This window comes from Mandrillus leucophaeus, unplaced genomic scaffold, assembly GCF_000951045.1.
Source record: "Mandrillus leucophaeus isolate KB7577 unplaced genomic scaffold, Mleu.le_1.0 Scaffold120, whole genome shotgun sequence".
Taxonomy (NCBI): domain Eukaryota; kingdom Metazoa; phylum Chordata; class Mammalia; order Primates; family Cercopithecidae; genus Mandrillus; species Mandrillus leucophaeus.
In genome coordinates this window covers 535,621-547,216 of record NW_012100321.1, presented here as the reverse complement: position 1 = coordinate 547,216, position 11,596 = coordinate 535,621, and the positions used below count along the sequence as shown (strand labels likewise).

General features: G+C 57.0%; 1 protein-coding gene across 1 annotated transcript in view; it reads left to right on the top strand.

The window, feature by feature from the left end:
- Positions 1-11,596, top strand: part of STRN4 (striatin, calmodulin binding protein 4) — a 28,207-nt gene that overhangs the window by 11,962 nt on the left and 4,649 nt on the right. The window contains exons 5-12 of the mRNA XM_011969645.1: positions 2,150-2,347; positions 4,539-4,680; positions 6,635-6,794; positions 7,404-7,517; positions 7,842-7,957; positions 9,818-9,993; positions 10,085-10,132; positions 10,537-10,658. Of these exons, the coding sequence (XP_011825035.1) occupies positions 2,150-2,347; positions 4,539-4,680; positions 6,635-6,794; positions 7,404-7,517; positions 7,842-7,957; positions 9,818-9,993; positions 10,085-10,132; positions 10,537-10,658 (1,076 nt within the window). The remainder of the gene's footprint in view (positions 1-2,149; positions 2,348-4,538; positions 4,681-6,634; positions 6,795-7,403; positions 7,518-7,841; positions 7,958-9,817; positions 9,994-10,084; positions 10,133-10,536; positions 10,659-11,596) is intronic.

The following is an 11,596-nucleotide window of genomic DNA, read 5'->3' as shown; positions in this document are numbered from 1 at the left end:
CACTGCACCTGGCCTCAAATTATTAGTTTTTAATTGCTGAAGAGATTTGTGCATTTTAGAAAACTTTAAAAATATAGGAGAGCAGAAAGAAAAAAAAGATTACTCACAATTCCTCTGCTCAAGAAATTTCATACCCCTATAAACATTTTGCCATATATGGTCTCAGTTTCTTCCATGGCTGTGTATTTTTGCCTCTGTTATCTTAATAAACTCACTCTGTCACCCAGGCTGGAGTACAGTGGTGCAGTCACAGCCCACAGCAGCCTTGATCTCCTGAACTCAAGAGATCCTCTTGCCTCAGCCTCCTGAGTAGCTGGGACAACAGGCATGAGCCACACTGCTCAATTTATGTATTTCATTTACTTATTTATTTATTTTTTAATGTTTTGAGACAGAGTCTTGCTCTTTCACCCAGACTGGAGTGCAGTGGCACAATCTCAGCTCACTGTAACCTCTGCCTCATGGGTTCAAGTGATTCTCGTGTTTCAGCCTCCCAAGTAGCTGGGATTACAGGCGTGTGCCACTACACCTGGCTAATTTTTGTGTTTTTAGTAAAGACAGGGTTTTACCACGTTGGCCAGGCTGGTCTTGAACACCTGAGCTCAAGTGATCCGCCTGCCGTGGTCTCCCAAAGTGCTGGAATTAGAGGCGTGAGCCACCGTGCCCAGCCCAGCTTATATATTTTATAAAAGCTGGGATTTGTTTTCACCATTAAGCGTTGTGAACATCTCTCCATATAAATTAGTTATGTTGCATCATTTTGAGGACCTTATAATTTCCCTCCTTTGGTCCTATGGAGAAAAAAAACCAACATATAATGTCTGTCATATAGATAACCATAACTCTCCATGGCCAGTTCCTTATATTTTGTCGAGGTTACTTTTAATTTTTTAGTATTATAGACAATGTGATAAAAATCGGGAAGGCATTTGTGCATATCCTTGATTTACTCAAGTTAGATATCTGGAAGTGGGGTTGCTAGCTTAAAGTGTGTGCAAACAATAACCCTAAAACAATAATAGTAATACTAACAGGCTACACTTACCAAGTACCTATTATGTGCCTGGCACTGTGCTAAACATTTTCCACCTGTTGGCTCCTCACTGAGATCTCTGTGTGGTATAATGCTAGTATTCCCCTCATGAGAAAAGTGGGATGCGGAGAGGTGATCTGTTTACACAAGGTTGCATGGTTAATTTGTGGGATCTCAGGCAGTCCGCCCCCCAGTGCCAAGTTTTAAAGCCCCATGCTTCCCTGTCTCTCTTGGTGGGGAGATAGGAGCCTCAGACACACACAGGTGCACAGGATGAGACGTACATGCAGGTGTGTGCAGCCTAACATTCGAGAGGCTGGGTCAGAGCTGCGAAGGGACAGGGAACAGCAAAGGCCTCCTGGCCAGGAAGCCTCCTGAGGACTAGCAAGGGACTGTTGTCTCTGTATTTTGAAGCCGCAAATACCCCAAATTGATTTTTGTTCTTTTTTCCTTCTTCTTTTTTTACTTTTAGTCCAGTCCCCAGCTGGCTTCAGTTTTTAAATTGCAGAAGTAATAAGTGCTCATTTGTAGAAGTAAGTAGAGTAAGTTGCAAAAGTTCCTCTTACGCCTCTAATCCCATTCTCCAGAGGTCGCTGCTGTTACGTTTTTTATGGATCTTTCTAGGCCTCTTGGGGGACATAATACAAACGTGTGTTTGTGTGTGGTGTAAGCTTTATGCACATTAACGCCTTTTTGTTTTTTTTCTACAAACATTGGCATCATGTGGATCATAGAACTTAGCGTTTTCGTTCTGCTGTTTACCGTGGCCAGCTTCCCTTCAGGCTCTGCCCTGTCGATCTCCTGCCTCGCAGCGCTATGAGTCATTTGCTGACACAGCCCCTGTCGGTGGGTGCTGAGGCTGGTCCCTGTGCTTCAGCTTCCCCATACAGCAGTGCAGGGAGCACCCTCACACATAGCATTGTGTGTGTGTGTACAAGGGCTTCCATTGGAAATAGCCTTGACGGGGAACAGCTGGAGCGAGGGTGTGCCTATGTCAGATTTTGGCATATGCTCTTAAGTGGCCCCTTACGAGGTTGTCTCAGTTTGCATTGGCCCCTGCAGTACATGAAGAAGCCCCGGGGGATGTCTGACCCGCATGGCTCTGCACCCCTGCAGGTACCTGGAAGAGGTGGGGTACACAGACACCATCCTCGACATGCGGTCCAAGCGCGTCCGTTCCCTGCTGGGCCGTTCGCTGGAGCTCAACGGGGCAGTAGAGCCGAGTGAAGGGACCCCCAGGGCTCCACCAGGCCCTGCGGGGCTTAGTGGCGGGGAGTCGCTGCTGGTGAAACAGATCGAGGAGCAGATAAAGAGGTAAGCCCTTGGGCCTGGCAGGTGTGTCTCTCTGTTCCTCCTGACTGCTGGTGAAGGCCAGGGTCAGAGCATCAGCTGATGGCGCTGGGTGCCCTGGTGGCCCCTCCTCCTGGAGTATGCCGTGGGCTCCCTTGTTCCGAAACCCTCGGTGCCTTTACTGCTGGGATTCCCCTGGATTCCGTTCTGAGTACCCTCCGCACACTTCCCCACGGCCTCATCTCCAGCCCTGCCCCCGTCCTGATACTCAGGCTTGCCCACTCCTCAGTCGCATGGGGTGCCTACCGAAGGCAGACCCTGGGTGTCTTACTAGCAGGGAGTGGAGTACACGTGGTCGCCACCCTCAGGAAGCTCTGGCTTGTTCATTGTCATCAGCAGTTGTCAGTTAAGCAGAACAAGTGAGGCCACGTAGGTGATGCTAAGCACGATGAAGACCACAGGGGCCAATACGTGCTTCTCTCTGGGGGGTGGGCAGGGGGGGCCTCTGTGGGCATTAAATGGAGGGTAAGCCACACGAGTGGCTGGGAGGAGAATGTGCTAGGCAGAGGGCACAGTGAACCCCAAGGTCCAGAGGCAGGAGAGGCGCAGCCTGCACAGAAGCAGCATGAGGCCGGCGTGGCTGCAGACAGCAAGGCGTGGACTATGGGGAAGTTGTGGTCTCAGGAGTCAGTAACTCAGGGCCTTGGGCTGGGATAGAGTCTGGGTTTAACTCAGGGTTGTGGGAAGCCAGTGGTTTCGAGCAAGGGAGTGATGTAATCTGAAGTACCTGATCTACTCCGAGAAGGAAGGGCTGTAGGAGGGTCACAGAGGAGGCAGGGGGGGACCAGTTTATGAGATGGTGTCCCTGTCCTGGACAGAGCTGAAGGACCTTAGCGGTGGTGAGGCGAGAGGTGTCATCCTCCCCAGAGGCCTTTGGGCAGTCGACACTGAAGGACTGCAGCTAAGGGGAGAGGAAAAGAGACGAGCGACTTCAGGGTTTGGTGTGAGCTTTTGGAGCAGCGTCCTCTGAGACGGGGAAGCCTGGGAGTGGAGGTTCTGGGGGCCGCCGAGGTTGTGGGAAGTGTCAGGGGCCTGTTTACCTCCACGTGGAGAAGCAGAGCTCGTCTGGAGCTCGGGGGCATTTGAGCCCTAAACATAGCTCTAGTTGAACAAGCACATGGGCATTCTCTGGAAAGCCATGGCCGTCTGCAGTGCCTGCAGGAGTGAGTGTAGATGGTGCAGAGAAGAGATCTGAGGACTGCCCAGGTGCTTTCCCGCTTAGAGGCTGGAGGGAGGAGCAGGAGGAGGAAGCAGAGAAGGAGGCTGAGCCCGTGCAGCGTGTCAGTGTCGTTGTGGGAGGAAGGCCTGTGAGAACGGAGTCCTGTGTCCCGCTGCGGGTGCAGTGAGGGTTCTGCGGAAAGAGTGGAGCTCTGGGGATGGCACCTGTGAGGCAAGAGGGTACATCTGCAGTGACCTCTGCAGCCATTGGTAACCGGCAGTTGACAAGACCTCCAGGGCATCAACCTGATGGCAGAAAGGGGGAACGTTTTGCATCCATCTGTACTTCGAATTCCACCCTGCCTTCTCCCGCAGTCAGGCTGGGTCAATACCTCCTGTGCTATAACTTGACATGAAGTTGGAAGCCAGGAGGTGGAAGGAGGAGTGCCATCTGTTGCTGGGGATAGTGCAGGCTCCTGGATAGTAGGGATCGCCGGCGCCCCTCCCTGCGCGAGGCTGGCTGGCTTTCAGTGCCTCGCCGAGCATTTGTAGAATGGCCGAGCATTTGTAGAATGGCCGTTTCCTCTTTCCTGCAGGACATGCTTGCCTCCTGTCTGACCTGCCCTTGTGGTCTGACTGGGCTGTGGGAATGGTGACTGCTGAGTCAGTGGCACTTTCTCATCCAGCTTTCCTTCTGACTCAGCATAGGATGGAGATTTGTGGCCAGGGTTGGGGGCTGGCCCTCTGAAACGCAGGTCGGTGGTCAGTGAGGAGCTAGGCTCCGTTTGCGGTCTGAGTGAGGCTTGCAGTTGGAATGAGCATTTGTCGGGCAGAGGCTGGGGTTGGGGCTCTGTGTGTGACCAGAGTCAAGGCTGCTTGGGGCTTTGAGGGTTAGCTGGGTCTGAGCTCTGGCCACCAAGTCTGGGCAGGCACTTTCCCATCTGAGCTTTGACCCCTGGCAGGACTCATGCCTCCTCTGCTCCGCTGTCTTCGGCAGGAACGCGGCAGGCAAAGACGGCAAAGAGCGCTTGGGCGGCTCAGTGCTGGGGCAGATCCCCTTCCTGCAGAACTGCGAGGACGAAGACAGCGATGAGGACGATGAGCTGGACAGCGTGCAGCACAAGAAGCAGCGTGTGAAGGTGAGCCTTTCCTCCGTGCCCTGCACAGCCTGGCCTGGGTGTGACCTGACCGAGGCCCTTCCCAGAGTCAACTTGGGCCTTCAGGGGCTGCGGTGTGTGCTGACAGCAGGGATATAGAGACACACAGGCCCTGGCCTGGAGGAGCTCCTGGCCAGCAGCGGCCTTGTAAATAGACACATGCAAAAGGACGTGTTGTGGTGGAGGCAGGGGCGTGTGCCCATGAAGGAGGGACCTGTGGGAGATGGCCTCGGAGCTTTCCCTGAGCCCCGGGCTTCCCATTAGCGGTCCGTTTGCCTGGGTCCCCTTCCTTTCTTCCTTTAGACTCAGCTCAGACACCCCCTCCTCCAGGAAGCCTTCTCTGACTCACCCTGGGCTCCCTTCCCTGGCTCTGGCCACTCTGGGATCCTCCCTGTCTGGTCTGTATCCCTCCTGACCCCTCCCCGGGAGGGACTGGGCCTGTCTGGGCCTCCATTCCATCTCCAGTGTCCCAGTGTGGCTCAGCACGGAGTCACACTCCAAGTGGCGTGGTGTGCACGGAGCCACAGCACTGCAGGAGGTCTAGAGGAAGAGCAGGAGGGCTGTGAGTCCAGGGTCTCAAATGCTGGCCCCTGCTCCAGACGCCTGGTCCTTCCTGTCCCTCTGAGAATTTCTAGTCCTTTTCCACCCCTCCACCCATTCTATCAGGAATCATCCGTGGTGTTTGCACCCCTTTAGGCCCACACCCTTGGGGCTGGCTGGTTGGGTAGGGCTCTCCGTCTCCACACAGCAGCCCTCCAGCGAGGCCCAGCTGGGAACCCAGGGGACTGCCATGGCTCCCAGGCGGCCCTGGTCCAGCTGTGTGAGTTCAGGCCCATGCTTCTTTGTCTTGGCTTCAGTCTTCTCACCCTTTAGATGGGGCTGAGTCCCTTTGTCTGGGTTGTTGAGGATTTAATTAGCATGAGCTGGTGCCCAGGAAGCCCTCAGCTGCACGGTGGCCGTCCCCCAAGTGCTCATTAGGGGTTAGTCGGTGGCGCTGGTGGCACTTGGTAGTGGTGTAGCCCTCATGGTTTCAGGCACTGTTAGCGGAGCACAATTGCCACTCGTGTGCCCCTCAGAGCACCTGTGGTGGTTTCCTCTGGAGTCCTAAGCCCGGCTGCTGCCTTTCTGGGCATGCTGTCTATAAACCCTCCCCTTCCCCATTCTTTCTACAAGTGTTGAGTAAACCTTGGCCCTAGGTCTTCTCCGTGTCCCTTCCCTCTGGTCCGCCCCAGTGCAGTTCAGAGCCTGGCCCCTTAGTGCTGCCCGAGAGGTGTCACCAGACTCAGCCTGGGGGGCTGACATGTGGAAGGGGCCAGCCACGCCCTGGAGGAGTTCACGGTGGGCAGAGCTTGACCTTGGTGACCTGGGGCAAGTGGGTTCCCGCTACTCAGCCTGTCTCCTGGCCTGTCATGTGGGAATGATAATGACAGTGTTTACGGTAGCTGTTCACAGATTTGGAGGTTAAGTCGTGTCTGCGAGGTGTAGTCAGTGCTCGTTCAGTGAGTGGAATTTGCTCTTGTGCCAGCACAGCAGCCAGTGCTGTGTTTATGGCTGCAATGCTGTGGTCCATTCGTCCTCACTTGTTTGCATCTCCATATATTCACATACGGACACCAGTGCATATCTGCTCTCCCCATAGGCAGATTGTTGCATTATCTGACTTTTCTTCTTCCGAGGCACCGTCCTGGGGAACTGGAGCAGGCTGAGCCAGGGCTAGGCCAAGGGCTGCTGAGGGTGGTTTCAGGCCAACCGGCCCTAGTGGTAGCAGCTGTCCAAGGCCCAGCAGGGGGCGCTGCAGGGCAGCTGGCTAGCAGCTGAGGCAGCCCCATGAGCAGAGACAGGCCCAGAGCCCCGGCTTATCTGTTCCCAGGCATTGGGGAGGCTTAGTCTGTGGACAAGAGGCCCCCTGACTTGTCTGGCTTTCTCCATGCCCCAGCTCCCATCCAAGGCCCTGGTGCCCGAAATGGAAGACGAGGACGAGGAAGACGACTCCGAAGATGCTATCAATGAGTTTGATTTCTTGGGCTCAGGAGAGGATGGGGAAGGGGCTCCAGACCCTCGGCGGTGCGCTGTGGATGGGAGCCCCCACGAACTGGGTGAGCTGAGATTTTCTGGCCAGCTCCTGCTTGCCTTCCCCGCTGAGGGAGTGGGAGCAGGCCCAGGTGCCTGCAGCCGCTTCCTGTGCAGGGTCTCTCCACCGGACGGATATGTTTCCTGAGAGCAGGGTAGCCAAGGAGAGCAGGAGGCCCAGGCCGTGGCGCCGGCCCCTCACCCCTTCCCTGGAAAATCCCTGTGGAGACACAGGCAGGCTTGGCTCTTCCTGAAGTGGGGCTGCCAGCCCTCCAGGGCGGGCGTCTAGCTCTGGCTGGCCTCAAGGAGAGAACAGGATGAGGACCCAGTGGGGGAGAGGCAGGTGGGAGGGCCACGTCTTCCTCCCTGTCCTGTGATTCCCAGCTAGGAGGGCTCTCAGGTCACGTGGGATGGATGGCTGGGGCCTGAGGCCTAGGCAAGGCAGTGACCTGCCCACTGCCCCACGGAGGGGCCCAGTCAACCTCCTCTCCTCTGCCTATGTGCCCCCCCCGCCGGGGCCAGAGCTTCACAGCCCCCCAGAGTGGCAGGGGGCCCTCAGTGTGGGGAAGGCGTCACCTGTGCCAGACTGGGTTGGAACTGCTGGGTGACTCCGGCCCTATGCCTTGACCCTGCAGAAAGCCGTCGGGTCAAACTCCAAGGCATTCTGGCTGACCTGCGTGATGTGGATGGGCTGCCCCCAAAAGTGACCGGCCCGCCTCCTGGCACACCCCAGCCCCGGCCACACGAAGGTAAGAGGCATCCCCCACCTGGCCCCAGTCCTGCGGGCCCATGGCAGAGGGAGGCTGCAGAGCTGAGCCCAGGGCTTCTGTGTCCTCAGGGTCGAGGCCCAGCCTCCAGTCTGCAGCCTCCCTGCCCCAAAAGTTCGTCTGTCTGTCTGTCTCCCTCTCTTTTTGTCTGTCCTGCCCTGTCTGTCTCTCTGTCTCTTTCCAGCTGTGATTCTTCATCTTGTCCTCTCCCTGTCTCTCTCTCTCGCTTTTTATCTCTCTCTGCCTCTCTCTGTCATTCTCTCTCTCCCTGGCCCTCTCTGCCCCTCCCTCCCCTCCCCCTACCAGGTTCCTTTGGCTTCTCCTCAGACGTCTTCATCATGGACACTATCGGGGGCGGGGAGGTGAGCCTGGGGGACTTGGCAGATCTCACCGTCACCAACGACAACGACCTCAGCTGCGATGTAAGTTCTCTGGGTGCCCCCCGTACTGTCCCCATTGGGCATTGTGCCCAGGGCTAGCCCCTGCAAGCTTTGACTGGGTGCCACCCGTGCCCTGCTCATGCTGTTTCACAGAGGGGTGCAGATGTAGACAGTGGAGGGACTTGACTGCAGTCGTCGAGGCGCAGGGCCTGGAAGACTCTGGAGCCCGTGTCTTAATCACAGTTCCATGGCTCCACCACTCAGTGCCCCTCCCACCCTAGTGATTTTATTTGGGATGCCGGAAGATGACCTCTAGCCACGCCCTGCTCTGCCAAGTCAGGCCAGTCTCGTATGAATGGGCAGTTGGGCTGAAATGAAATGTTCCAGGCCTGAGATACGTGGACGGGCCTCTGGGCATCTGGGAGCCTTTGGCCAGCTGGGAGCTTTTGGTGTGAGTGCATGTGCACATTTTACTGTGACAGAATGGGATCTCCAGTGTTGGTGACCCTAGCGAGGCTCGGGGGTGGGAGGGTGACTGCTGTGAGATTCAGGAAGTGGGGTCAGAGCAGAGGCCTGAGAAGTGGAGCGTGCCATGGGGTCCCTCTGCACGCCCCAAGGTGTCACTCCATCTTGGGGAAGAACAGTGTTCTGAGCCCCGCTAGGGGAGGGGGTGAGTGAACCACTCAGTAGCAGATCCTCTGGCCTTAAAGAACTGTGGCAGAAGGGATGGCTGAGGCAGGGATGTCAGCTGGGAGCCCATCTTGGGGCATGGCGCTGAGGCTTGCCTGGTACTCTGCTCATCATCTCTCTTGAGCCTGGCCCTCTCCAGGTCCCCCGCTGGGTGAGCAGCACCAGGGCACATGTAGCGTGGTGGACAGAGGCCCCCACACCTCTCCCACCATCCCTCAGGGCATGTGCAACATGGCGGACAGAGGCCCCCACACCTCTCCCACTTGTGCACTGCCTCTCCCTTCAAGGTCACGTGTCTGGTCTCCATGCCCTCGTCTCCTCTGGGACTTCCTGGCCTCTCAACCTCTCTCGCTGAGGCTACTTTTTTTTTTTTTCTTCTTAAGAGAGGATCTCCCTATGTTATCCAGGCTGGTCTCGAACTCCTGGGGTCAAATGATCATCCTAGGCCTCCCAAAGTTCTGGGATTATAGGCATGAGCCACTGCGCCTGGTCTGTGGCTACTCTGACCTGCCCCTAATCTGCGCCTCTCAGGGGTGGCAGGAACAAGCCATGGCGTTTCCCTGCTCTAAACAGTTCCTCAGCTCCTCATTTCTCCCAGGCTTTTTCTTAGTGTGAAATGCGCATTCCTCCGGGGCTCACCACCCAGTGCCTGCCTCATCCCCTGCCACTCTCCTTGCTTCCGCAGCCTGTACCACTGACCTCTCAGGCCTGGGCCCGTCCTTGCTGCCTCAGTGCCTCAGGGCCTCTGCACGGGCCCTTTCCCTCACCAGGGCCCTCTCCTTATCTGGTGAGGTCCTGCTGGCTCGTGCTTCCTCAGGAAAGCCTCGGTGGCCCCCAGGGAGGAGGGCAGGCTGCCCGATGTCTCTCTGCGCATCTTTAATTCACTGCCCTGCTCATGGCTTATGATCCCACACACTTGTGGGATGGTCCAGTTGTGTCCCTTATTCCCCTTCGTCTCAACTGCAAGACCCCGAGGGGTCAGACTCACCTTTGTCTCTCCAGAGCCCAGCACAGTGTGGGGACTTGTTGGGCGAGTGTGGAGACTCCGCCCAGCAGAGGAAGGAGAGAGGTCCCGGCTGGAGCCCAGGCTCTGAGGGCATTCCTGCCAGGGTCATCTGGGTGGAAGGGAGGGAGCCTCAAGCCCTGGGTGTCAGTGTCTGCATGACTGCTGGATGGATGCAAAGACACTGAGGCGGCTTCCCCCAACCCCAGCTGTCTGACAGCAAAGATGCTTTTAAGAAGACATGGAACCCCAAGTTCACCCTGCGCTCGCACTACGATGGCATTCGTTCCCTGGCCTTCCACCACAGCCAGTCGGCTCTGCTCACCGCCTCCGAGGACGGCACGCTCAAGCTCTGGAACCTGCAGAAGGCGGTCACAGCCAAGAAGTGAGGGCAGCAAACTCGGCCGCGGGTAGGGGCATCTAGGGATGGGGGTGACAGGGTCTCAGTGACATCAGGCTCCTCTATCATCCCACAGGAATGCGGCTCTAGACGTGGAACCTATCCATGCTTTCCGGGCTCACAGGTAGGGAGGTGCCCCTGAGCCTGCTAGAAATTTCATCCTAAACGCAGCCTGACCCCTGACCCACTCACTGCCATCCCGGGAGTTACATGGCAGGAGGCAGAACAGCAGGGGCTCTGAGTCCCCGCGCCCCTCCATGATATACACAGCCCTGGCTCCTGGGGCTTCATGCTGACTTTCACATACCCTGGCAGCTGGTGCTCAGCGCAGCCCTTCAGGGGAGAAGATGGAGGTGGGGTGGGGGAGGGCAGGGGACAGGTAGCTTGTCCAGCTAGCATGGCCAGAGCCCCAGTCACTGAATTCCTTTTGGCCATCCTTGAAGAATGCTAGTAGGAAACTTTGGTCCTGTGGCCAGGGGAGGCTCTGAGCTTGTCTCATCCCCCTTTCCGTATCTTTGTCCCTTCCAGGGGCCCAGTGTTGGCTGTGGCCATGGGCAGCAACAGTGAGTACTGCTACAGTGGAGGGGCAGATGCCTGTATCCACAGTTGGAAGATTCCAGACCTCAGCATGGATCCCTACGATGGCTATGGTGAGGACAACGCCGCCTGCCTTCCCCTCACATCCGCTGGGGCCTGGCCGTCCCCTCCACGCACACACACGTCACGTCCACTTCTTGCCCAACACTGCAGGCCTCGGGAGTGCATGTGATGGCTCCCCCGTCTGCTGTGTTGTGAGCAGCACGATGTAGTGCGTGGCTGAGGGACGAGCCAGCCAGGCTGGGAATGATGGCTGTGGGAGGAGGTGGTGAAGCTGCTTGAGAATCATGTGAGGTGGTGTCCAGAAGGCAGAGCTGGGACCGCCCAGGCTGGGAGCAGCCCATGCACAGGCGTGGCTGGCCCTGGCAGCCTCTGCTCTGCCATGCCGTGTGCTCTGTGTGTGGGGATCCACGAGCGTCTCTGCGTGGTTAGGGGGAGGGCATGTCCAGAGAAAGCAGAGAAGGTGGAGTTAGCTGGGCCAGGCTGGAGGGAGTTGGGGCTTTCTCTTTGGAGCGTCTAAGACCTAAGTAGGGAAGTGACCAGACTGTCACTCCTGTTCAACATCTGTCCTCCTGCTCTCTGCCACAATTTTTTTTTTTTTTTTTTTTTTTTTTTGAGACAGAGTCTCGCTTTATCGCCCAGGCTAGAATGCAGTGGTGTGATCTTGGCTTACCGCAACCTCTGCCTCCTGGGTTCAAGTGATTCTCGTGCCTCAGCCTCCCCGGGCTCACAGGTAGGGAGGTGCCCCTGAGCCTGCTAGAAATTTCGTCCTAAACGCAGCCTGACCCCTGACCCACTCACTGCCATCCCGGGAGTTACATGGCAGGAGGCAGAACAGCAGGGGCTCTGAGTCCCCGCACCCCTCCATGATATACACAGCCCTGGCTCCTGGGGCTTCATGCTGACTTTCACATACCCTGGCAGCTGGTGCTCAGCGCAGCCCTTCAGGGGAGGAGATGGAGGTGGGGTGGGGGAGGGCAGGGGACAGGTA